The sequence below is a fragment of the Pungitius pungitius genome, chromosome 2, assembly GCF_949316345.1.
Source record: "Pungitius pungitius chromosome 2, fPunPun2.1, whole genome shotgun sequence".
Taxonomy (NCBI): Eukaryota; Metazoa; Chordata; class Actinopteri; order Perciformes; family Gasterosteidae; genus Pungitius; species Pungitius pungitius.
In genome coordinates this window covers 32,013,832-32,039,504 of record NC_084901.1, presented here as the reverse complement: position 1 = coordinate 32,039,504, position 25,673 = coordinate 32,013,832, and the positions used below count along the sequence as shown (strand labels likewise).

Below are 25,673 nucleotides of genomic sequence, written 5' to 3'. Positions count from 1 at the left end.
CAGGCGATCTTGAATTCCGTCAGAACAAAAGGTTATTTTTTCTCATGGAGTACTTGAACTACTCGCCCATCTCATGCATCTAAATGTTTCCACAGTCGTAAAGGGTCAGGGTGTCCAAAGAGAAAGTACTCTTCTTATCTCCACTGACTGCAAACACAATTTAGCTCGGTTGATGATTAATATGTGATTTGATAAACTAATTCAAAGCCTTGCATTGTTTTCCCCCCAGAAAGAGTAAATAATACGGTCAAATTTAGCTTCTCATCTATTAGCTCGCTCACACTGTCATTTGTTAACAGGATAATGGGGCGTAAAGAGGGCCATTATTCTCTCAGTCCAGAACATATGCTGAAGCCCTGCACAAAAACACACTCTAACAGACACACGCACACACACACACACACTGAGGCACTTTGGCACACATCAACAATATGCAAGCGAGACAGTGTCATTTGAAAGAGACGAGGACATGTCCACACTTTAAAGGAGGAAGAGTATCATCCCGTGTTCTTTATTTTTCACTCGGCAGGCTCCGTGTGCCTGTCAGGTTGCAGCACGGCTGTACCGGGGACCCGGTTTGATTGTAATCCTGCCGTGTCAGCCTTGGACTTGACAAACTGCTGGACAGGCCAGTTAGTATTCATTCTAGTCGCTATATGTTGATAAGATAATTTGCATTCTGCGCACCTTCTCTTGCTAGCAGGCCTAAAGATCTGCTGCTACAGGTCAAGAAGACCTGATGGAAAGTCCACCAGCCCCAATTTGCAACGCTAATCGGCCCCAACAAATAATTGTCCTTAAGAACTGTGTTAAATGAACCTCTCTTGAAGCCCTCATAATGTGGCTTTTGTCTGCCTGAGAGATATAATGGAACAGGGCTTTTAATTCTATGGAGAACTCTGCGCCCTCTGTTATTAACTCATTAGACCTCTACGCTTTGATTCAGAGCCGTTGTCTGACCTCCCCACTCTGAGAGAGGGTAACATCACAAGGCTCCGGCATTGCAGCACAGTTAAAGGGAGTATTCCAGCGAGTCAGATTATTGTCTTGTTATTATCTTTAATGTGCCCAGGCATCGGGTTGGAAGAAGTAAACTTATGTACATGCAGCAACAAAGATGGACAATCACAAGGGGAATAATATTTGTGTAGAAACATGGAAATTAGCGATGGGCTGAGCAAACATGGAAATTAAATACTTGGGCTGCACAAAAATGTGCTTATTCAGTGATGCGGAGAGCACATTAAAAAATAAAAACAGAGATTCCAAATGGGTAATTAACAGCTTCCGTTCCATCACAATTGGAATCAGATGTTCATTCCTGGGAAAGAAGGCAGCATTGTGCAGATTGTGCATTCTCCAACTTAATGAGATGTCTTTGCTGAAATCAAACCACGGGCGTCCATGCTGGCACGCATTCGTATCTACATCTATCTACAACCCTCTTGGAGCCTTTGTCTTCTAGATTCGTCTCACGGAGTCCAAGGAGCATCCTGGCTGCCTGTTCTCCTTCGGCTGCCATCTTTTTTTCCCTTCCTCAGGCAGATTAAAAGAACATATCTTGTTTCTCAGGTCTTTTCACACTTCTAATTTCAGAGGTCTGTTTTCCATCTGTGGCAATACGATCCTTTGATCGGAGGTAGCACATGGGAACGCCGTCCAAAGTATTAGTCTTAAAGACTAACAAAGCATCCAGCTCAAAATGAATTGATAGATCAAAGGGAGATGCAGCAGATATTATCATCCCATTCCAGATGGTCATTCGGATGGCAACAAATGGTCGACTGAGCAAGTCCCACAGAGATTAAAATATTAAGCAAGCATTTACAAATCTCTCCTGGCACAAAAACCAAAATGAAATTAAGGCGATTCGCCATGCGAGAACAATGAGCAGTTGACTAATGGCTCGTTCACTGCCTTCATCACAGCCCAGGTAGCTCGTAGGCCAGGGTTGGCTGCGGCGTTTGCATGCTAATGCAGTTGCTGGAAGCTGGGCGCGCACACTGAGGCACGGAGTCAACCTTGCGGTGACATTAAAGTGCTGTGGAGACGCGGAGCACCAGCCCGCTGTGGCTGCATGCGGGGACACTATCTTCCAGTCCTACGGTGCACTGCCCCCCCACCCCCGCCTTAAACGAGTGCTGCGTATGTCAGACAGAAAGAGAGAGAGACTGTATGTGTTCCTACCATTGCCTATTTGTTGCTTGTTTTGAGTGGTCTACCATTAATAAATATTCACAGATTGTTTTGCACATTTTCACTTACCTCTGTGACTGTGAAAGGTAAATGTGTTTCCTCCTCCTCCCCCCTCCCTGCCTCTTTCCCCAGGAGGTGATGCAGATGGAGCGGCAGCTCGGGGGTCGGCTGATTGACGAGCCTCACGTCCTGCTTTTTAAAGACAGCTACCACAACCTGCGCCTGTCCATCCACGACATGCCCCAGGCACACTGGAGGAGCAAGCTGCTAGCTGGCTACCAGGTGTGTTGGGGGGGGGGGGGGATTGAGAGAGGGTGGGGGGGGCTGCATGGGCAGGGAGTCATTCCAGATCAGAGTGGGAGGCACGGAGATGAAATAGAAGTGCCTGGCTGAATCTGTCAAATTTGCCTTTCGGCTGCTGTAGTGCTTTTTTAATGTGTTTGTTTGTGTACTCAATCGAAATGGGTGTTGTCTGGAGTTATTTAGAATTAGCCAGCCAGAGAAATGAAAGAAGGATGGAGTGTGTGTCAGCAAAAGCAATGTTACTGCGTACTCCAAAGTTCTTCAGAAACAGCTTGCTAATGAGGGCCTCTCTAGAAAGTTGTTTTGTTTTCAGTCGGTTCAGAGCTTTAATTAAACACGTTTTGCTTTGGCTTCAGTAGATCACTTTAAAGATTGTGTTTTTCAGCCCGTTACCACGGCACCCCTCTGTCCAATAACCTTTCCCTTCTTGGCACCGCGTGCAACGTAAGAGCGAACCTCTTGGAGCGCGCGTGCAAAGAGCCCGCATGTTCCTGTGGGGGAGGCGGAGCTGCAGGCTGATTGATTATCCCAGTAGCCGCCTTCTTGAAAAGGAGCTCAGATAGAAAAGAGAGGAGCGCTCGATGTAAATATCTGAACTTTGGACGCTCGGGAACCTCTCCGCCCTCCACCGCACTCCCCACACCTGCGTGGCACTGCGGCCCGGCGACAGCATGACACACGGGGGGGCTGTACAGAGAGCTTGAAACCGCTCTGGCCGTGACTACCCAAGCACCGAGCACCGGGGCCCCGTGGAGGACACGCGGCCGTGCCCAGCAAGCAGCGGCAGCAACAATGCACCCAGAACAGAAGCTTATTCCTCTGGACTGTGCCTGTTCATTTGGAAGTGCTATTCCCCTCTCAGCAGTGCGGTCAGAAAAGGCCTTTATTCTCCCCCCCCCCCGGGGCCCCCGTAGTGACTTTTGTCGGTTTCAGCCAGCTGCCTCAGCCGTTGGTCTGCCTGGGTAACAGTGCCCCCGTTTGGTTAGCAGCGCAGCCTGCCGCTCCGCTCACACAAAGACTTCTCGGCAGCTGTTGAACCCGGGGGGCTGAAGTGAGCAGTGTGCCCTGTTTTGTTTGCGTTTATTTTTTTTCGGGGTTACCGCATGGCTTCTCCCGCGATATGCAAATGAGTGAGAAATATGGAGCATCCGAGAGAAAGATGTAGACGCTGTCAGACCTGAATTTATTCTGGCAAACACTCCCAGGTAGACGGAGGCGGGTGCTGCTCAGCGATATGACTCGATGCCATTATGCATGCATGTGCCGAACTGTCACATGATTAGTAGAGCTGTGATGTTCCAGCTTGAAAACAATCGGAATCATGTTTAACCATACATGCAGGCGAGGGCTGAATTACTAAAAAAACATGGATTGAAAATGTTATGTATCTTGAATCTTATGCCAGGAATAAAGATATGTGTATTTCCTCTGAAATCAGGTCAGATAGATATTAACTCAATCCCTCAAAAAGAGCCCAATATTCCGCTTTACATTTCCTGGCTATTGTCAGTCTGCTGCCTCAGCTTTATTTAGCTCCATCCACCTAACGATGACAGCTTATGTCAGGGTAATTAATGATGATCTCGGTGCATTCTAAGCAGGCGGCCCTGTTATTGCGTGTTTCAGACTGGCAGTTCTAACGGTGCCGCGTGTTCTTTCTGCAGGAGATCCCGTTCTACCACATCTGGAACGGTTCCCAGCGGTACCTGCACTGCACGTTCACTCTGGAGCGGCTCAGCCTCAGCACCTGCGAGCTCACCTGCCAGCTGTGCGTGTGGCAGGTGGAAGGAGAGGGACAGAGCTTTAGCCTCGACTTTAACATCGCCAAGGTAACGTTTGGCAATATTATTCACTTTGAGAACCAGGAATTGATTGCATAGCCGGGACTTTTCAGCACCTTCATTAGTCATGTAGCAATTGCTCTTATGCCGTGCTTTGTGGCTGTAATTTCCACCAGGACATCCGAGCTGTGGACTCTGAGTTTCTGTTAATGGACAGTACCGCTGCAGCTCTGGCAGGGCCCAGCGCCTTTCAGATCCCGTACCTCATCAGGCAGAAGATATGCAGCAGCCTGGATGCCCCCTGTCCCAACGGAGCCGATTGGAGAATGCTAGCACAAAGACTTAAACTAGAGAGGTAAAACCCACCAGTACGGTACCGTAATGGCTCATCTGATCACTGATCAATAGAGCCTATTGGAAAAAACACAGCTTACATGAAGGCTCAGCAGAGCCTCGTTTATTTAAACCCCAGGTGGTGGACCAAGTTGTGAAGGCACAAGGGTTTATTTTACAAAACAATTAATGGACTATTAGAGCCCTGATTTTATGGTCTAGCACTGCAAAGACTCACTCGAATAGAGGTGGCACATCAGTAGATGTACAACACACAGCTTGATGACGAACATATAATTGCACTGAATGCAACACTAACGAATCGGATTGTACAATCAGTGCAAAGTGCATCACAGCAGTCAAACGTTCCCCCTAAAGTTCAGGTAAACAAAGTTCTGCCCTAGCAGGCTAATCCTCGTTTGACACCGCTAACGTTATAGGATTAATGTAGACCTGATGGATACAGCTATCATTTCTGTGAGAAAACACGACCCTCTCCTTCTCCACCCCCCCCCCCCCCCCCACTCCCCCCCGAGGAACAGGTAAGCAGCTTAAAGTCTGCAGCTAAACTTGCACCTGCTACATTCTGCTTAACCGTTATAATTGGAAAGGTAGGGAGCAAGCTGCCCATCAGCGGAGAAAAGAAAAAAAAAAGATGGAATAGGTTTGGATCGGTGCCGACCGCAATCCGTTCCCGCGGCAACTGTAGTTCATCAGAGGAGTACCTGTAACACAAAAGAGCCAGACATTGATCTCTTCTCCTCCCCCAATTTAATTTCTGCCTCATACACTTAATTTGTCCAATCAACTTTATTTACCCCAATTAATCACAAATTGAATTGATGCACTACGGGTTTAATTAGCAATGTTTTACTCAACATAATCAATTCTCATTTAAGCCTCAGGAAGGAACAACTGCTCTGTTGTTTGATCTGCCCTTAACAACATGTTTTCCTGAAAAGGCAGCAGCCCCCCTGGCATTCTATCCTGCCGTATTTCTCCGTTTGTTTCCGTGCGCGTAAAGCCTTCAGACCGAGCGGAACGGGACAAATCAATAAAACTTAAAATGCCAAGAACCTTTTTTTTATTTTTTTTTATTTGATCTCTCTCTCCTAAGACGGAGCAAACGGCTGTGTCTGAGCCGCACGAGATAAGCTTGTGTTTCACACGGCGAGGTGACTAAGCGGGGCTGACACGTCGGACACTAAGCTCTGTCTGTCTTTTTTTATTTTATTTTTTTTTATCTGAATAATGACAGAGGTTTGTTCCCAGACACATTTTTTTGTAGTGTGTTCTCCCGGTCGCAGAGGGAAGGAGGCCTGCGCCATAAACTCCAATTGACTCAAAATAGCCGAGTGGCGCTCGTGTACAGCCGCATGTTTATGACCATCACAGAACGCTTCACTGGGCAAACAGAAGACACGAGGAAGTAATGGACTCTGTCTGACCTTTCTCAAGGTAAAAAAAAGGGTGTTTTGGGGGGGGCTTCTCGTCTCACAACACAATCCCCCCTTTGTGCCATTGGTTTACGCTCTTCCCTCTTTTTCTTAATGTCATGTGTGCTTTACATAACCGTTAAGGCCCCAGACATTTGGAGAACAGAAAAAGGCCATTAAATCAAACAAGCATCTTTGGGTACCACCGGGATCAGGTCCCACTCAACATCAAATATACAGCTGGCCGGGGCCACTGCTTTGTTGTCATTGATTGGGTTTGATCGTAAAGGTTCTGCTCCTAAAATGGAAAAGGTCACTTCCGACTTAACTGTGAAAAGTCTATATAGGATTTATTATATGAGATTTAAGGTCGATTTGAACATCAAATAAAGACGAATGAGGATTATGCCGCTAAGCCCCAAATGAAAATTGCCAGCGATTCTGCATTGGCCGGCAGTTAGACTGCGTCCTCATACCGTTTTATCTTTTCTCTACTAATATCAGGATGTAACAATAAAACAGTCCAAAAAAATGACATTGAGGGAGTTGCAAGAAGCCGTGGCGCTATAAAACACCGTCTAGAAAGGTTTCCCTAGAACTCTGTTTCGTTAGAGAAAATGCGTTTGTTAAAACCAAGCAGTGTGCACATATTAAAGCAAAGACGTCTCATTGGTCCCCCGCCGCTCCTCTTGTGCTCTTCTCTCCGCAGACACATGAGTTTCTTTGCATCCAAAGCGAGCCCCACCTCTGTGATCCTGGACCTGTGGGAGGCACAACATTTCCACAGCGGCAACATCAACCAGCTGGCCACGGTCATGGCTGACATCGGCAAACAAGAAGCCATGATATTCCTGGTCTCCGATGGCGAGTGCTAACCCAGACGGGGGGGGGGGGGCAGAGCCTGGTGCCGGGTACGGAACCCATGGAAAAACAACACGTCTACAGCGGCAGGAATGGAAGGGCAGCGCTGTCCCTCTTAAGAAGATGTAAGGGTTTATGTCGGACTGAAAACCACTTAGATGACAGACCAAAGGAGAGTTTGGGCGTGTGGGGAAATGTATTCTCTTTATTCTCCATCAAAGTTTGAAGTTAAATCAGGCCCCACCCTCGGTTTTACTCCATAGACGACATTAAATGAACTTTTATATAACGATAGGCGCCATTTATGGCAAATGAGAAGCATTATGCAAACGTAATGCTATTACCGAAGGCCACTACTGAAACTTCAATGAATAATTCTTGAACTTGAATTAGATGTTTATATGTGTGGATGTGATCGTTTCAGGTTAAAGGGAACAGGCGACATATGCAGTTGGCAGGTTCGTTATGACATTCTCTGAGACACTGAACCCGTTCTCCTCAAGGTCATCAGGGTCTGTGAACACACTCTCCCCCCCAACACACACACACACACACACAGCTTGTAGCACATCCTGGACTCGCAGGTTTTAAGTAGATTGTATGTCTGAGCCCCAAGAACCTGTCTCCTCGTGTTTGTTTTTCAGTCCAGCCGGTATCACTACTGTGAATGTACCATCTTGACATCTTGATTCTGCGAGACGCTTCACAGCTTCTAAATCAATATATGTGGGATTTGGGTTCTTTGAACTTTTTTTTTGAGGGAAGAGTGAGTAATATATTGGCTGGTCGTATATCTCTGAAGCCATTTCTATTTAAAGCCTTTTATTTCTAGTCTTCTTTCACCCTAATTAATCATAGTGGGGGGGTTTTGCTGTTTGAAACCACCTCCAATATCATTCCTGCTGCACATAGGAGGACAATGAATGTGGTCAAAATGTGTTTGTGAAAGGACATTTCCGGCCCGGCAGTAATTCTGTAGCAGCAGAGATGTTGTTGAACATATAGCGCTGCCAAATGATTATCCTACATGAATAATGCAGATCCCCTTCCCCATAGAAAATCTGACAACAATTTATTCAAATCTTCACCAGATTACTATGAAAAGGTAGTTGCGGGGCTTTGTTTTTTGCACCATTCATAGAGCATTGTTGGTGGGAATTCAACATTTGCTGTGTGGCAAACGCTATTTCCACATCAAAGAAAGGCCCGTCTCTCAGAGGAAGTCGAGAGCCCCTCGTGGATGATTTCACGCCTCCGCTCACAAACGATGCTTTGAAAAGGGTTTTTATCTTCCTTCATCATTTCTGGCCAGGATGGCAAAATCCATCCAGCAGATTTATGCAACAAACCATAAACTGCAGCTAATCATTTGATTATTATGAAAGGGAACCATTGCAACCTTGGATACGGATGTCCTATAAGTGCTGATGGTAAATGTAGTCCTCTGAAGAGAATAACAACCCCCCCCCCCAGCTGTGCTATGTTGACCGGCTGTGCCTAGATGTAACAGGATTAATTACACGCGTGCAACTAGTTCTCTAAATGAAATACCAAAATGCCAATGGAGGACATTTTCTTACCACATTACACAAAACTACAGCAGTCCTCCATCTAAATCCATAGATGAGTTGGTGTCAGCACGCTTTGTTTTGGTAGATCTACGTCTATGATAAAGAATATGACAGTAGGCTGACTGGCACCAAGACATCACGGCGTGCCCCACAGCTACGTTCCCCCGTCACGGCCCCCTCGCCGTATGGAGGCGGAGCTGCAGCCCACAGACAAAGTGGACCTTGGCCACAACGGTCACACTGCCGCCAACTCGGATTGATCGACGAGTTTGAACATCGGCACGTTATCCCGTTCATTCGTATTTTTTTTTATTTTTATAAATGGCTTCGTCAGGTCTGCTAACCACAATAAATACACAACTATCTTTTTCAAGTCCACAGTTTCAGTAATTGTACTTTGAAAAGGTGTGAGCAATCCCCAAGTTAGCCATAGTTCTCTCTGTCCGCCTCAGGGTTGCATGTGAAGATGTCCGTTAGAGCTGTAAAGAGAGCCCTTCTCATGACCCCCCCCCCCCCCCCCCCCCCGATTGAGACAGCTAGCAGCCCCCACCCTACCAGCTCCCGTGGCTTCAACCTTTAACACTATCTGGGGCCTCTTTTATGATTGTCAGATATTTGGAATGTACATTTATGTTTCCTTGTGGGGGGGGGGGAGTCGTTTTTGTGGCATTTCAGCCCCCGCTGGCCCCCTTTCATCCTATTCGACACGCCGCCTTTTGATCGACACACTTTTACAAGTCCCTGTGTGATTTGATGCATAAAATACCTTTTTTATTTAAAAAAAAAAAAAAAAAAAAAAAAAACTGGGATGAAGCCCCTTTAGGACAAAATGGCGAAATCACCTTAAATCAATCTTTTCATGTTGAAATGGATCATCGTCACATGTAAATACTTTTTCTATCCCAGCCGTGTGCTGTCACTTTGCATACTGTACATGAGCAGAATTGTTAACCAAAGTTTTATGAGCATAATTTGAGGCCACTTCATGTTGTGTCCATTGAATATAGTTTTACTTGCGGGTAGAATAGAAGAAGTTTAGAGTCTAGTCTCTGGAAGTCCAAGTCATTTTCATCCTATTTCCTCGCTTTTGTCTTTGATGCAAGTTAACGCTGTTCGTTCAAGCAGTAATACGTGTCTGTTTATCACTTTGTAAAGAAATGTAAATTATATTTTAATATGAAGCCAAAAAAAAGACACTTAACTGGCGCAGCATTTGTCAAGTTTAAACCGTGACGTGTTTGCCTATTATACTGTTCTTTGGCGATCTAGCAGTGAAGACTTTTTTGCAGTGTTAAGGGTTTAGAGACTGTTTTACAGGAGGTTTCTATACATATTGTTTGTCCTTACTCTGCATATGTCTACCTGATTATAAGTGTAAGCAGCATTTAAATACAAAGGTGGAAATAGTCACTAATGCTTAAGGAATCACTACCCTAAGACTCTGAGGAAGCTAATTGGGGGGGGGGGGGGGGGGAGGAGAAAGAGCCCTCAGATCTTGGACACAGCAAGTTTAGATGAGCCATGGCAGTTGTACAGTCAGACTGTGTGTGTGTGTGTGTGTGTGTGTGTGTCATCAACCCCTTCATTGTCTTGGATGTGTGTTGTCGAAGCATCTTTCAGTGACGTAGTTCACCAGCCGCCGTGATGTTCTGCATCAACCGTCACATCTACCCTGTCCCGACTAAATCTGAAAGTTGTGTCAGTAACACACATGCTTTGGTCAAGGGTTTAAACCCAAGTTAAGGGGGGGAATGGATTCATCTCACAAATGTACTGTTCAGTGTGTGTGTGTGTGTGTCACTGAGTGAGCGCATACCTCTCTGTCACAAGAACAATAGACTTGTGAATGGTTTTCGTATTTAGTTCCTTGATTTAATGTTCCTTGCCTTTCTGCAAGTCAAAAATGCTGTATTTATTACATGCCACAGCGCTTATGCAATTGTATAATCCTTTTATCGTTTTACCGTTGTTTTTTTAACCTTTTGTGTTCTTATCGTCAATGTAAATTGTTGTCAAATCTTTTGTGGCAAAGGGAATCTTCTGCTGAAGGAGATTTCTGTAATTTTTGGACAATGATATGGATTTGTGGGTAGAATTTTGGAAATTCGTTTCTAAGTGCTTTCAAGTATTTACTTGGCCTTATGTATATATATATATCTATCTATGACATTTCAGAAAGGTATGTATAGTAATTCAACCTGAAATTGTTGTAAATAAATTATATATTGTTAATTCAAGGACTGGATCTCTCACTTGAAACATGAACTGGTGTTTCTTATTTAAATACGTATTAAATAGTACAGGGATGTTTCAACGTGTGCCTTTTAGAGAAAACGTGTTGGAAAATGCTGTCAATCACTATTTGGTCAACAGTTTTAATTACTTATTATTAAATACAACTTTGGTTAAATGGGTATTGTAAAATTATTTATTTCTACATTAACATTGCAGGGATTCAGTAAGGACTTTGTTACAACAGCTGTTTTTTTTTTTTTTTACGAAATAACTTATTTCCCTAACAAAACAGAAACATTAGTCCTTTGGGAGGACAAAGATGGCCAAAACATCAGCCAACAGAACGTCCTGCAGATGTGTTCAGCCGGGTTTTCTGCTCCAGCGCTCCTAGTTATTATATTTGAAACGTCCAACAGCTATACAACAATTTAAAAAGCAATATAAATACAGATTCAACCATCATTTCAAAGTACTCTATGGAATAATCCCAATTTCTTTTTTTCCTTAAATGTCCGATGATAATTGCAAAAAGACAGGGAGGTAATGAAACATTTGAAGCAAGAACGTCTTCATTTTGTCCCCCACATGTGTGATTGTTAAAATTGGAGCAGTGGAGGATTACTACATGACTCACAATTAGTTATTAACTACTCCAGCGAATCAGAGCCCATTGTGCAGTTAGTGCTTCGGTGGAGAGGCGCAGGCGTCCAGTCAAGCAGAAAAAGGACACCACTTTTGTGCTCAAACTGGACCCCCATTACATTAATAGGTACTGCAGGACGGGACTCAGCCAGGGTTCTGATCGGGGTCACCACATCCCTACACTCAGCAAGAGGATCATTACTGCAATATGCACGTTATTAAAGGCTAGGCAACTCCTTCACCTTGCAAGATACGGACTTAGTCTCACTTCAGATTGAACAAGGGTGAGATGAGTACAGCTATGTTGGAATTCTTCTCTACAAACTACTAAATAAATCTAGAGCAACCGCGGCTGCACTTTTTAATGTCTGATCCAAACATACAAAGCATAGTCAACCAGTTAGTCAGGACACAAAGCGATTTCTTGACTACTTCCAGCTGGACAACAGCGTTCGGTGTTACAGGCAGTAACGCAGGTCCTATCACGCGAAGCTAAAAGTAAGCCTCAAATATTGAAGCAAAGTGTGACGAGGTGTGTGGAGAGAAGTAGAACGTGTACGAGTGTGCCAGAGGGCGGGGGGGTGTGGTTAAGACCAGGCTGGCTCTCACACTGGAGCGAAGGCATGGCCTTTGCACAGAGGCTTGTCCTTCTTCGAGTAGAACGTCTTCCCCTCCAGGTTGATTTGACAGAGCTTTCAGAGATGAAAGGAGACAGACAAACAGATTGGGAGAAAAGGGCAGAGTTGATGTCAGACATTAACATTACCAATGTAAATTTACACCACTTTTGACTGGCCATTAGCGGCCACACGCGCGCTTTCTTCACAGAACGAGAGGGAGATGGAGAGAGTGATCGACTGCAGGGGACGGGGCGAGAGAAAGAGGAGGGCGAGAGAAGGGGGTTTGCCTTGCGGTCCAGAGATGGAGGGAGATTTCTCAGGTGGCATCGTGCTGGGACAGCCAGAAGAGACGGGGCAAAGAGAGCCCCACGGGGAGCCGAATCGAATCACAATGACTCACAGCGCAGACGAAGCACGTGTCGTGCCAGCTGTAGCCCAAGGCCTCCAGAAACCGATCCCCGGCATCAATCTTAAAGTCACAGCCGTGGCATTTGGTGCCGAACATCTTCTCGTAGTCTGGAGTGAGAAAGGAAAGGGGAGGAGACAAGATGATCATCCATCAAAATAAAATCATCAAACAGGACTTTTATCATCCTGGTAATTAGGTCAAGCACCCGCCATGACCTCCACTATGACCTTATGTGAACACTTAACCTTTAGACGGTGTTCTGGAGCACCAAGTATAAAATAGGTTTCCATCACTCTCATCTTTTAACAATAACTGAAGGAGAGTAATATTTCACACACACACACAGAATCGAATGACAGCAATAATGATGGATGAAGCCATGTGTCGGCTCCTCTCCTCATTGGCCATTTTAGACTTTGCGTTGTTGTGTCATTTTGTCCACGGACTGTACACTAGTGCCTCTCCACAGTTTAAGGGAGGGATTAGGATGAGGGGAAATTGCTCCAGATACTTAACTGGATTTGCCAGTGCCTTTCATCGCAAGGTCTCTTGGGGAAAGTGTCAGGTTATAACGCTGCTTGAGAGTGGGTGGGTGGGTGGGTGGGGTGAGAGCGCCACAGTCCCGGGAAGGTGCCGAGGCAGCAGAATGTTTATCAGAGCTAAAGGCATTATTCAGAGTGTGAGCGTTCAGGTTCTGGCTTCGCCTCCGATAAACCAGCGATCCACGTCACAGCCACAGAGAGAGAGAGAGGCACACTGCATAGCTAAATCATTTACACCATAATGGAAGAGCACATACACACACTTCATAAAGTTCAATAGAGAAAGTAAAACTGGAACTAAATAGATTACAGTGGATGAAAACATCACACTTTATGATTGACTGCGGTACGTGCAAAGACATTCATGATGCAGGCTCATGGCAAAACCCTTACAGCAATAATGCAACAATGCAATGTTTAACAAATACCTTGATAAAAACATGTATATATAAATATATTAAAATAAGGAAACATGGAGGGGAGGCGGTGAGCCTAGAATAGAAAATGCACATAGCGAGGCCACAGCGTTTCTCTAACACAGCTTCTGTCACATAACCTGAAAGAATCTGTTCTTAGTGACAGTATTCATTTAATTTAAAAGGACGTGACATCTTTGATCAGATGATCTCCGTCACAAACTCGATGCTGCATGGCGGGGTGTCAGTTCTCACTCTGCTCATTCATGCACTTAAGGCCCAGTGCAGATTTACGATGCATAAGAAAGCCTTCATCCATGTGGTAACTTTCAGGGAGTCTTACATGAGTCGGGATGTTCTCAGCTGCCACTGAAACTAATCAATCTGCACAGTGAGGATTTTCAGCATGCTTTTCATGCCAATGTCCTTTTACAGCATTACCTTTAAAATGGTTTAAAAAGGCAGGGAGCTTTTTGGAGTCACATTTGATGTAAAAACTGGGTGTTTCTGTGGGTGTCGATGTTTCCTCAACCATTGTGTTTAGTGCTGCCGTCTTCTACCAAGGTCTTTCTTCCATTTTTCCTCTGGAAACCACATCACTAAGATGTTCCCTTTTGTTTCCCTCAGAGGATTTTTCACCATGGAGATTTGTTCACCTCTTTCATAAAGCCTCTAGAATGTTTGAAAGGGAACATTGTAGTATAAAGTCAGAATGAGAGTTTGAATGTCCTTAAGAGAAAGGACATTCAAACTTAACCATGCACAGAGGTTATTGTTGATTACGGACACCGTATCTAAAACAGGAATTATGACAACGTAAAGATCTAATTTCATCAGATACATTGCTTTGGAAAGGACATTTTGCATTGGCTGATCATAACCATCACATTCCTGACACATACTTTAGCTGTTTAATGTAACAGCACATGTCGCCTTGTCTTTCACCCCACAGCTGATGTCTGTGGTATCATTAAAGCATGAAATGAATTAAAGCATAAAGTAGGTTTTTGTCCCCTAAAAGAGCCAAATCCCCAAATTGTTTCAATTGCTTGCAATTGTCATGGGGAAGGCGCAGAAATGATTCCTTACCTTTCTCACAGTAGGGTTCTCCCTCCTCCATGTAAAAGGCTTGGTTCCTGATTGCAGTCTTGCAGGCTGCACACTTGAAACACTCAACATGGTAGGTCATCTTGAGGGCATGCATGATTTCCTGATGAAGGGGAGGAAAAGGTTAAACATTTATTTTTATTTGGAGCTTACTTCCTGTTGCTGGAGTACAAGGGAAACCGGGTCCATGTATTCGTGATCAAAGAAATCACAGAGTACCAACAGCAGCTCTTTTTAAATGCAATCCATTTCCTTGCTTCCTGTTCATCACACTAATGAAGCGCTTACCCCTGTGATCTTCTTTTTGCACTTGGCGCAGTTAGGAGCATATCGGCTATCGTGGCACTTTGCACAGTAGACGGACCCTTTCTCCTCGAAGAAGCCCCCCTCATCCAGGACCACTTTACACTGTGAACATGTGAACTCCTCCGGGTGCCAAGAACGTCCCAGCGCCACCAGATACCGACCGCTGGAGGGAAAGAAAGGGCATTACTGAAATCTGCAACATCACTTTCTACTTCAATAGTGACGTCGCGCCTGCCCAACAACACGCAGCAAAAGTAGTCCCTTTGTGAAAGGGGACAAAACCCGTGGACATCTTTTTTTTTTTTTGCTTTGTATTTTCACTTGTCGAGAAACACTTATTCTGTTTCCTTGCAATAGCGGCCAGAATAATAAAGCCTGTTAATCCCTCATCTGTGAAATGAGATTTAAATTATTTCAAAGTGAGCACAATGCTCATCTCCAGTGATAAAAAGTGTCTATGGACTGTGTTAGTTATGCTGACTGACTAAATTGGCCGCAGATATTAACTGTGTTTGATGGTGCGTCACTTATCCAAAAACACACTTTGAGAGGAGCAAACATTCAGAGCATCTTACCCGGCTGAAATGAATCAAACCGTCACCACTGCCGCGTTGGTGCTGACTCACCGGATGATTTTGTTGCAGGCCCCACACAGCGGCGTAGTCGCGCCGTCGTCGGGCGCATGCTGCGCAGCCTGCAGGATGGAGCTGCGGTTCTGCATCGGCGTCGGCTGGGCCGGCTGCTGGTGCTGAGTCACAACCGTGCTCGTCTTGTCTGGGCGAAAGCGGTTGGCGAAGTTGGGATCGGTGACCCACGGTGGTCGTGAGGAGGGACCCGAGCTGGCAGCTGCAGTCTTGGAGCCTGGGTCAGAAAACGACACATCAGACGAGGTCATTTGCTTTTTGGAATCACAGCAGTTGGAAAAAGAATTAAAAAAACAAATGGCCGTACACTTTGAATTTTTGACACAACGGGGACACCCGTGTGACACACACGCTCCAGATGCATGTTGTAACAGTTTTGCGTGTCACCTTGTCGCCACTGAATGCCGACACTTCGTAAGAATCTATTAGCACAACCTCTGTGGGAAGCTGCTGGGGTTCTTTATGCGCATCAGCAGGAGCAGGAACTCACCATCTGGTTTATCTGCTGCCTGGGCCTTGGCAGGTGAGAGAGTTGGCTCAAGGCTGCGAAGAAGAAATGACTAATTAGACAAAGCACACGGACACCTCAGTAACCATGGGTACCACTCAAATGAATACCACGTTTGGATATATGCAGCCACGGCCGCAGTTACCTGCTGTGTGGATGATTGTATGCATCATCACGAATAACGTCAATCAGCGTCTAAAAAGGATTCGCACCCGTTTTTAGATTCGTGTGAATGTTAAAGAAAACACACCATTGAGCCGATTTGCGGGCCATTTTAAATTTCACTAAATCCTTCACAGAATCAAATGATAAATGACGCAAGGACACCATTCGGTGCAGGCTTCAACAAATGTTTCACAAGCTCCTACTTGAATCGGAGCGATCAGAGACCTGATCTCGGATGTGAGTGACGTTCCTCACAGGCGCAGTTTGAGAAACGACAAACTCTGACTCGCTCGGCTCGCAGGTTCGGATGCAGGCGGCTTTGGCTTCGAGTCTGCGTGTGCAAAAAAAGTGTTGAAATAAAGGCTCGTCTCTACATTTCAAAAGTTCCGTTACCCGCAGCAAGCGTCACTTTATTCAGAAAATCTTCAAACCGTGACTGAAAAAGGAAAAAACAACTTCTGAGCCAACACACTGCGCTCTGGAGACGTCTCATCTTGGGAAAAAAAAATATATAACACTGCCTAGGGCATCCATCATGTTTACATCAGCAACCGTGCTATCTACAATACACTAATGAAAGATGATGAAATCGTTTCTCATTTGCAAAGAAACGGAAGAAAATGTGAAATGAATTGCCACACGACAGCCTTGTACCAGGTTAAAGCTGCATATCAATTATACTTCTCATTCAGCCACTCAAATTAACATAAGAGGCAACAAAGGCAAGAGAAGTTACAGACTTGTAGCTGGGAGCTATCCAGCAGGAAGACGGACAAAAACAGTATGCCATTTTTCAAAAGCACACTCGTAATAATTAAAAAGACAATTAATCCCTTTGCAATAGCAAAGAATTGGCGTATAGGGCGGGTGACATTAAGGTAATCAAATATATCTGAAACAGAGAAAATAAACTACGGCAAAAGGTGAGAAAGTACGAGAGGAGTTCAGCTGGGAAAAGCCATCTGGTACTCGGATAAAAGCAAAAAGTACAGTTTAACCCTTTAACACACACCACCCCCCCCCGATTCATCCGCTACAGCTGCTTATTCCTACCTGCTTGGATCATGATTTTTGTTTTGAATCATTTTCACTGCGTCACCATCCTCTACCTCCTCCCCCCCCCCCTTCCTCCTCAGCGTTATGGAGGTGCACGACTCCCACATCAGAGTTTTCTTTGCCGTCGACACAAAGCAGCAAACCAGTGTTCCTACAGAACATTTCCTGTGTAATCTTTACACCTCTTATTCGAGAAACACCTGGGATATTTTTTTGGTTGGGAGGGTGCGGGGGGGGTGCTTCCGCTTCTGTGGGAGGCATCGACCCGAGAAACAAGGAAAAGTAGAAGGCTGTTTGCAGCTCGACATCCGGCAGAGAACAGGAGCAGGTTTTGATTGTTTTGGATCCCTCCAAATAGTGTGGAGGTGAATGCGATGCAGCTTGGCAAATTTTTAAAAACAAACAAAAAAAAAGTGATTCCTAACAAACTGTGAAACCTGGTGCAGAGCCTGAGAGGCCAGACAGGCCATGCTTTTCTACCGGCTGCTTCCAGTGGATGTACAGAGCTCAACATTTATTACATATTACAAATTCTTTGTTTTTCCAATGCATTGTCGCAGTTATCTGCCTATATGTGTCCACCCATTTTCTTTATAGTCTAATATGACATCAGGTCTTTGAAATGTGGTCTATAACAAGAATTATACTCAACTAGTCTGGCATAGTTTAGTCTCTTTATAGTCACTTGTGAAGTTTTAATAATACCAGCACTAATCCTATTTCCTGCCCAATGACTATGGTCCAACCTTAATTTCCATTTTCAGTATGTGAAGAAATGCAAGTTAGTTATTTCTTTAAAATAGTAAACAGCTATCTATTTACCTGCCGCTATAAAATGCATTACTTCAATTATAGAATAATCACTTCTCACTTTTTCTATCACAAAACAGTGGACAGCATCATCCAAAACGCTCCACGTATATCAACAAGGCTTTTTAATGGCTTCCAGTCATCTTTCCCCCTAAATCTTTTTTTATTTTATTTTTTTCCAATATACCAAAGCCTGGTCCATCAAAACAATGTCATTTAACATCAAAGATTTTTTCCTTCCTGGTAAAAGCCACAGTTGAGACTTTGATGAAAGTATCAAGACTAAAGTCCTTGGTTTACACCTGTACATTATTATCCGCCATTACTTGATGTCTTTATGCCCATTTGTTGCGTTTATGCTCGATTGAACGACGATTAAAGTAGACCTTAAGAACTTAATGCACATCCTTTATTCAGAATGACACGAAAACTTAGGAAACCCATCTTCTACATACTTGATTTTGTTAAAGGAATGTTGCAACGCAGCAAAAGAGATGGAGAGATTTATCCTTTAGGCTTCAATTCTAAATTAACAAGAAAAAGCAGCAGAGAAGAAAGGACAGAGAAGCAAGAGATGCCTTTTTCCAGTTTTATATTTTTGATGACAGCAGAAAAAAAAACAAAAGAACAGATTTATCTTCCTTTTCTTTCTTAATGGTTGTAGAAGCCTACGAGATGACAGGATCACAAATGAAAACTCTAGAGGATGAAGAACTCAATAAATAGAAACAGGCAGAGAAAGAGAGGGAGAGATCAAAGGAGGGTCTGAACTTTACAATCAAAAGAAGAATAATGAACAGAAAGGCGCTTCCCACTGCTGAGACCCCCCCCTTCCCACTGCTAAACGTCAAGTAATGCAGTGTGAAATCCAAAAATCGGGCCACAGACTCAATGGTCCAAAGTGTTGTCAACAATCATCAAGTCAGAGATTCAGAGGGGAGCTCTTACACTTCGGCTCAGTATGCAAGGTTCCACTTTGGGCTTTGTCATCAAGGCTAAATTCCTTCTATTCTCGGTTTTCTTTTTTTTTTCTTCTTCTTCTTCTTCTTCTTCACCTCATCTGTATCTGAAAGGTGAATTCGTTAACTGCCATTGGACGGTGAGCTATCTTCGGCGTCGTTGCGGTGTGGCCATTGCTAGCGGGCTCTGGCTGGGCTCTGCGGTCCCTTCCCGTCTAGGATGTGGCGGAGGATTTGATATTGAGGGCGCGAGCAGACCTGTCGTGGTGCCAATCCCTCAGACGGGCATAGCGGGGACTCTGAATCTCAGTGAGGAACTTTTCCCTGAGCGAAAAGCAACACAGATGGGAAGGCAGGGGAGGGAGTAGAACAGTGAGGAATAGAGCATGAGAGAGCAAAAAGTGCACAGAAAGGTGAAAAAGTAGCAGAGAACATGTGAAACACCAAAGAGTGGACAAAGGGAGTGAAAGTATTAAAAGTAAAAGAATAGTTTTATATTTTTGGAGATATGCCTATTCACTTCCTCGCCAAGAATAAAAAGAACATCGACTTTTCTGTTTGTTAAATTCGCACCAAGACGGTTAATGTGCCCAGCTGAGAAATATTCTATTGGTCAATTTTGAAGATTAGTTGTTTCCAGTCGTCATGCTAAGCTAAGCTAATTGACATATTAGCTGGGATGCACTCAGGGAAATATCAGACATCTCAGCTCCCTCCCTAATTGATTCAATAATAATAAACGAATCCAAAGAAAGTAGAAATCAAACCACACATGCCAGTGTTTAAAAGCAGCAACACTCCAATAAGGTAGGTCGACTCGTTTTCATTTCTAGAATAGGTGCCAAACTGCAGCTTCCACACACGGATGCACAAACAACTCACAAAAGTTTTTTTTTTTTTTTTTTACCTGGACCTCTTCATGATCTCATCATCTGGGTCCTGCACTGAGAGATCCAGGAGAGACACACACATTAGAACGCCCCACTGATGGCGAAACGCATTTTCAAGAGACACGCAAACAGCTGATCACGTGCACTTCTCCACACAGCCTTTGTGGTAGCACACCCGACCGCGTGCTCCTCCTCAGACCGCTTACAGTCATGAGAAAAGCCGGTCTCACTAAAGACTGCAGGCCCCTCTACACGGCAAATAAAAAAAAAAGTGACCCCACCCCCCTACCCCCCTCCCGATAGTCACTATGATCGGACCCTCCAGTCACGGGCCTTCACCTACACGTCGCCTGGGCTACCAGACACCGCCACCCCTGACCCCATCACTCTCGGCTTACTGAAGTCGGTGCCCGTGAGCTGGGCCAGGATGCGGAAGGAGCGGGACTGGGTGGTGCCGGTGCGGGGCTGCCAGTCCTCCGTGTCCTGGATCAGCCGCTTCTTGCTGCGGTCGTTGGGGATAAAGCAGGGCAAGTTCTCCACCCGGAGGCCGTGCCTGCACACACACCCGGCGGCGGCGGCACAAGGCAGGCGCGGTTAACACAATGCCAACAAAAGGAATACCCACTCGCACCAATGCAGCTAAAATCAGGTGACCTTGGAAATAGAGGACATTCAGAACAGATCATGCAACACTTAACGCTCAGCGTCGCGGTCACGCAATAAGTGAGCTAATGGATATCCATTACTTAAGATTTCTCATGGGCCCAGTGCAGACGGTCATAAATGGATATTACCACATTAGAAATCATATTTATAACAGTCATTAGAATCTGTGGGAGAAAAAATGGTCAGACCTGGCCATGTTATTGGAAACATTTTACAATGTTATTAAAAAGCTTCTATTTTGATGGGCAACTCGTGAAGCAGAACAAAAAGATGCTTTCCACTTCCCCCACAGCGTTTCAACAGGATTACAGGACAACTGCGTCATAAAGCAGGCAGAGGATGAAGATGAATGGTTACTAATACGAGTTGCATCTCTATTATCGACAAGATGTCGGAGAACCTCCTCACGTTACTTCTAGCCAGGCCGTACTACCCGTCAAGCAGACAAACCAGCATGCATGCAGCCGGCCCTTACTTGGAGTCCTGGCACACATCACCATAGTAAGTCGCTTCACCCCTGGAGAATTGACCAAAGATGAAATCAATTTGTATAAAAGATGCGAGAGAAGAGACAGACGTTACTATTATTATTATTGCGTGGATTGCGATGGTTTCCAGTTGACGGGAAAAAGAAATATCAGTATGAGCTATGTTTTTTTTTATATTCATCATAAATGCTCATAATCAGTAAACATATACAACCAACGAAGGGTTGCGACACACAAAAAGTGTGAACTTAAAGTGCAACAAAAGCAAACATTAACTTGTATGGACTATAAATGAAAAGAGGAATATACTAACTTGTCAAGAGCTTCCATCTGTTGCATTTAAAGAAAAGAAAACAGAATAACAGAGGAGATCAGAGTTCAGCTTTATCTAAAGAAAGGCAATAATGACTATGCAAAGATTTTTATCCACAACAGAAGATCAGAAATGCTGCGAGATGCAAAAATCGTGCAAGAGGTTCTGCAAGACATGCCGTTATGTCAAGCTCTGGGAGAGAAAGACGGCATTGTTGGCTTATCAAATCATCTACGGTCCTGCTGACGGCCCACGAGCACTGACACCAAACATGCATCACGCCCATGTGCACAAAGGCTTTTTCAGAGATATGTAAACGGCTGCAGGGAAAAGAACCCCCTTTGCCTGATTCAAGTGGCGTAGCAGTTTGTATACTTTCTCTTGTGCCTCTAAAGCCCGACCACCGCGATAAGTGCAGCTCCATGATGTCAGCTCTGTACGGACATCACGCAAAACCTGATGAACAGACCTATGCTGTTGGCATCAAACTGTGTGGAGAAATCCAGCAACGTCTCCATCAGAAGACGGCTATAATTAAGCTCCAATCTCCAGAGGAGCGGCTTTTGGCCGCGTACAGGGCGACTTTGCAACCATGCGGGCCTTCTGAAGAGCAGGCAAGATGTGGCTGCTGGAGTTAATCGGAGGATCAGGGCAGTAAAAGCTGCTGAGAACTCGGCAGAATTCACGAGTGAGGCAGGACACAGCTGTCGGGCCGCAGCTCACCATCGAGTCAGTCACACTATGAATGCTGTGATCCAAATCACAGGAACCAGACTCTCCGGGCCTCAGAGGCTTTTTGGACATTTTTTTTGGTTAAAGAACACGGCGTCTAATAGCTGAGAAATACTGCAATTGCAAATCCATTCTGCTCACTTGCTTTCAGCATACTGCTGACTGTTCCTCTCATCTTGCCTCTACAGGCAGTCAATCAATAACCAGTCTGTTGAAATAGCAAATCAGTTTGAAAGGTGGATTGATTTTCAAGAAAGTATACATTTCTCAAGTTTAAAAAGTCGTACTTTTAAGGATTTGCCTCCCTCCAGTGTGGATGACCGAAGCAAAAAAGGAATAGTACAAAAATAAATCATAACTCCTACATTGGCCAAAAAGGCAAATACTGATTTTACAAGGCCATAAATCTGTGACTACTTATAGCAAGACATCCTTCACTAATCTCTGTAAAAACGTTTTTGTCAACCGATAAATTCCTTTCAGCTGAGGAAACCAGCTTACATTGCAGATGTCAGCTAAATACCCCCCTGCTATGCTAACGAAGCGTTTGCTTTCAGCTGTACGATAAAGGCCAAGAGGATCATTGAGGTCTGTTTTGACAAGAGCTGACAACCTCCTTCTTTTCCCCCCCCAAAAAAAATCATTCTAAGGCCAAAGTCCATCCGTGATACAATCTAGAACGGCATCGCGTTACTGCTGCCTTCTTAAGCAATCACGAATGTTTATACAGATGTATGCTTGATGTCTTGTTTGCGACATATATTGGCAGAAAGGGGGAGTAATTAAGTGGAGTCCAGCAGTGAATCAGCATATCGTTTAGATTTAGATTTATTTTTATTTTTATGTGACATAAAGTTGGCAATACACTTCAGTAAATTGTTAACATAATGCCGTTTGGCAACCCCAAAGGAGTTGTTATCTCCGTTGTGTAAAACCAGAAGAGTGAGACATCTGAATAGCATTAAAACCACATTAGTCCCATAGTGGTTCCAGAGGGAATACTGTTCATTTATCCACCTACCCATTCCGTGGCTGCTGCATACCGGCACGGCCCTGTGAGCTCGGGGTGTTAAGTTTAGGGGAGTATGCCACGGGTTTGATAGCGGGTCCTGAGTTGGCTCTACCACCACCTGCTGTAAATGGCCTCGCCATCTTGTTAATGGCCGAGCTCGGGGCAAAGGAGTACTTTGGCTGCACGGAAGCCGGCACGAGTGAGTCCTGTGGGGGTGTGGGAGAGGGAGACATTGCAGCACAGCAAACAGCATGCGGTAAGACATTTTAGGCTCACTACGAAAAAGGCGCTTCTGCTGTTGCACAATCCCACGCTTTTTGCAGATATATTATTATTGGAACTTGTGAGGCGTATTTTGATGCTGCAGTTTTGTGCAGCACAAAACACTTCATGCCACCGTTGTCCCACACACACGGCGTTATCGGTTGGGCATGTAGCTCTTAAAGAGGTTAGACAGTGAAACCATTTGCACCAGTACTACACTGGCTTCGGGGGATTGTGCAAGGCATCACAAAATGAAAACGACAGGAAACTCCAACAGCACAATTCACAACACTGCAGCCAGCAAACTGCTAATTTAGCGCCTCACTAAGGCTTTGCTAATGCTCTGTGCGTCGGAGGACTCGACGGGTGACTCGAGTGAACCAGGAGAACTCCAACACAAGGGGACATAATTGCGCTATTGAAAGCCAATTGTGAGCGACGATTAAAAAAAAAAAAGCAGTTTGCCATTCAATCACTGTCACTGCAGTCAGTCCAGCAGCAGACCAGGTCCAAGCATGCAAGTGTTCACACAAAGGGGAGCTCAATGTGTCAGACAAATGGAGTCTTACCTTCCCTTCTCCTCCCGCTTTGAAAGCTCTGTGAAAAAAAGGAGAGACAAGTTACTGCAAACCGACTCAACTTCACACATTTAAGTCACAATACGGGAAACTGGAGTCTAATAGATCACACATGTTCGCGATGTTTTCAGTCATGGGAAAGGTCAGGGTAAAGACTCCTTTACCCTGAATCCTTGATGGTTTGTTTCTGTGTTTATAGAACTGAAAAAAAACCTTATTACGACTTTAAACAAAACTAGTATTATACAGTCTGCTGAAAGGATCTGGGGTAGAATAAGATATTCCAAATACATAGACACTAATCTCCATCTCATATTGTACAAAGAATAATTTCTGCAATCTTACATAACATTTTAGTTAGCTTAAAGAGTAACAAAAGTTTTCCTAAATATATTATTTAAAGCTTTTCACTGTAAGACCATTAGTGTAGTTTCGCCCTTCCTTCACATTAGCAATGACAACATTCTAACAAAAGGCTTAATTGCTTTAATTAACGGGCTGCAGAGACTTGAGACTGCTTTACACGGGTTATCTAAGCAGCAGAACCAGTTCAACACACTGACAAAACCACAACTAAACCACTCCCAGATGCAATATTAAATGAGAACGCCCTCAAAATGTCCATATTCATCCAACGCATCATAATACAGACGCACACAGGTACGAACGTAGCAGCAAGTATCCCTACTGTTGGATTCAGAATCAGAGGTTTGGTACTAGCGTCACTTATGTTTCACACATCTTAAACCAGTGGTGTAGATAACTGGGTTGGACATGTCAACATTTAACGCAGTCGGTCAACGATGCTACTAGAAAAAGAAAGAATGGGAGCAAAGAGCAAGGCTGTAAAAACGCTGCTGTCGTTTCTCTGTGGCGGCATATAAACAAAACCTCACTCCAGTTCACCGAGACGGTCTGCAAATCAACCGGACCGGTTAACAATGCCCCCCCCCCACAATAGACAGTGCTGCTTCCTGTGACGATGAGTAATGAATAACTGCTCATGTCACTGCATGCTCAACGTTGATAGAGCAACGTTTAAGACAGGACGACAACGGGGCCGTATAGACGGAGGGTGAGAGGAGGCCTTTTGACATGTTTGCGCGCGTCACACTTCTGGGAGACAAATCAACGTGACATTTATACTGCTTCAGCTCGCCGTCACCCACAATTTGATGAGTGATACTCAGAAGCCGGGGCTGTAAGGGCCGTCTGTGACGACCGCTAAGTGCTGCAGTCGTTTGGAGAACGGGGCTTAAATAAATAAATGTAGAAGTGATCAAGTTAACGTTTCATGGAATCCTTTTTTTTTGGACCCAATTTGACCTGCACTGAAACTAAATATTCACACTATGAGATCATCTACTGCCCTATGTTGATTCTAATCTCCCACGATACTGTAATCAACTTTGCACGCATGACCAACAAACTCCAGACAAAACTTTCTGAGCCGGTCCCGGAGATTAAAATATGGACCTCTTGTGGCCCTGTAGCTGCTGCCACGTGATCTCCTTTTCTCTGAAGCACCCTGAGAAAAGCTCCTAGATAAGACCATAACCGTCTCCATTAAAAAGACCACAAATGATCATTGGTGTTGAACAAAAATCAGGCACTAAACCAAAGAATAGACCATATGTCATCACCGGTCAGCTGTCCACCCCTCGGCACATAAAAGAAAAATGTGGCTGGCGGCCAAGATACAAATTAATTAAACTGACAATTCTCTCTGAGAAGTGTTTTGGGGAAAACCATATTTGTCTTCCAATAGATTTACAGGACAATGGGGAGATGAAGAGAGCAGAGCGGAGAGTCAGGGGGTGGTGGAAGAAT

At 44.6% G+C, this 25,673-nt stretch overlaps 2 protein-coding genes across 13 annotated transcripts in view; one reads left to right on the top strand and one right to left on the bottom strand.

Moving 5' to 3' along the window:
• unc5a (unc-5 netrin receptor A) overlaps nt 1–6,936 on the top strand; it is a 116,360-nt gene extending 109,424 nt beyond the window's left edge. For all 4 annotated transcript variants that reach the window (XM_037462284.2, XM_037462282.2, XM_037462281.2 and 1 more), the window contains 4 exons: nt 2,329–2,478; nt 4,164–4,328; nt 4,457–4,635; nt 6,759–6,936. In XM_037462284.2, coding sequence (XP_037318181.2) covers nt 2,329–2,478; nt 4,164–4,328; nt 4,457–4,635; nt 6,759–6,924 — 660 coding nt within the window. In that variant the 3' untranslated portion in view covers nt 6,925–6,936. The remainder of the gene's footprint in view (nt 1–2,328; nt 2,479–4,163; nt 4,329–4,456; nt 4,636–6,758) is intronic.
• A 4,611-nt stretch (nt 6,937–11,547) lies between these two features.
• The window catches only part of pdlim7 (PDZ and LIM domain 7), a 27,204-nt gene continuing 13,078 nt past the window's right edge, over nt 11,548–25,673 (bottom strand). For 8 of the 9 annotated variants that reach the window (XM_037462289.2, XM_037462291.2, XM_037462290.2 and 5 more), the window contains 8 exons: nt 23,835–23,862; nt 23,011–23,207; nt 15,893–15,945; nt 15,385–15,619; nt 14,741–14,921; nt 14,435–14,555; nt 12,379–12,494; nt 11,548–12,050 (listed from right to left, as the gene is read on the bottom strand). In XM_037462289.2, the coding sequence (XP_037318186.1) occupies nt 11,964–12,050; nt 12,379–12,494; nt 14,435–14,555; nt 14,741–14,921; nt 15,385–15,619; nt 15,893–15,945; nt 23,011–23,207; nt 23,835–23,862 (1,018 nt within the window). In that variant the 3' untranslated portion in view covers nt 11,548–11,963. Of the gene's footprint in view, nt 12,051–12,378; nt 12,495–13,991; nt 14,018–14,434; nt 14,556–14,740; nt 14,922–15,384; nt 15,620–15,892; nt 15,946–23,010; nt 23,208–23,834; nt 23,863–25,673 lie in introns of those variants that run through there. The other variant, XM_062560795.1, reaches the window with a different exon arrangement.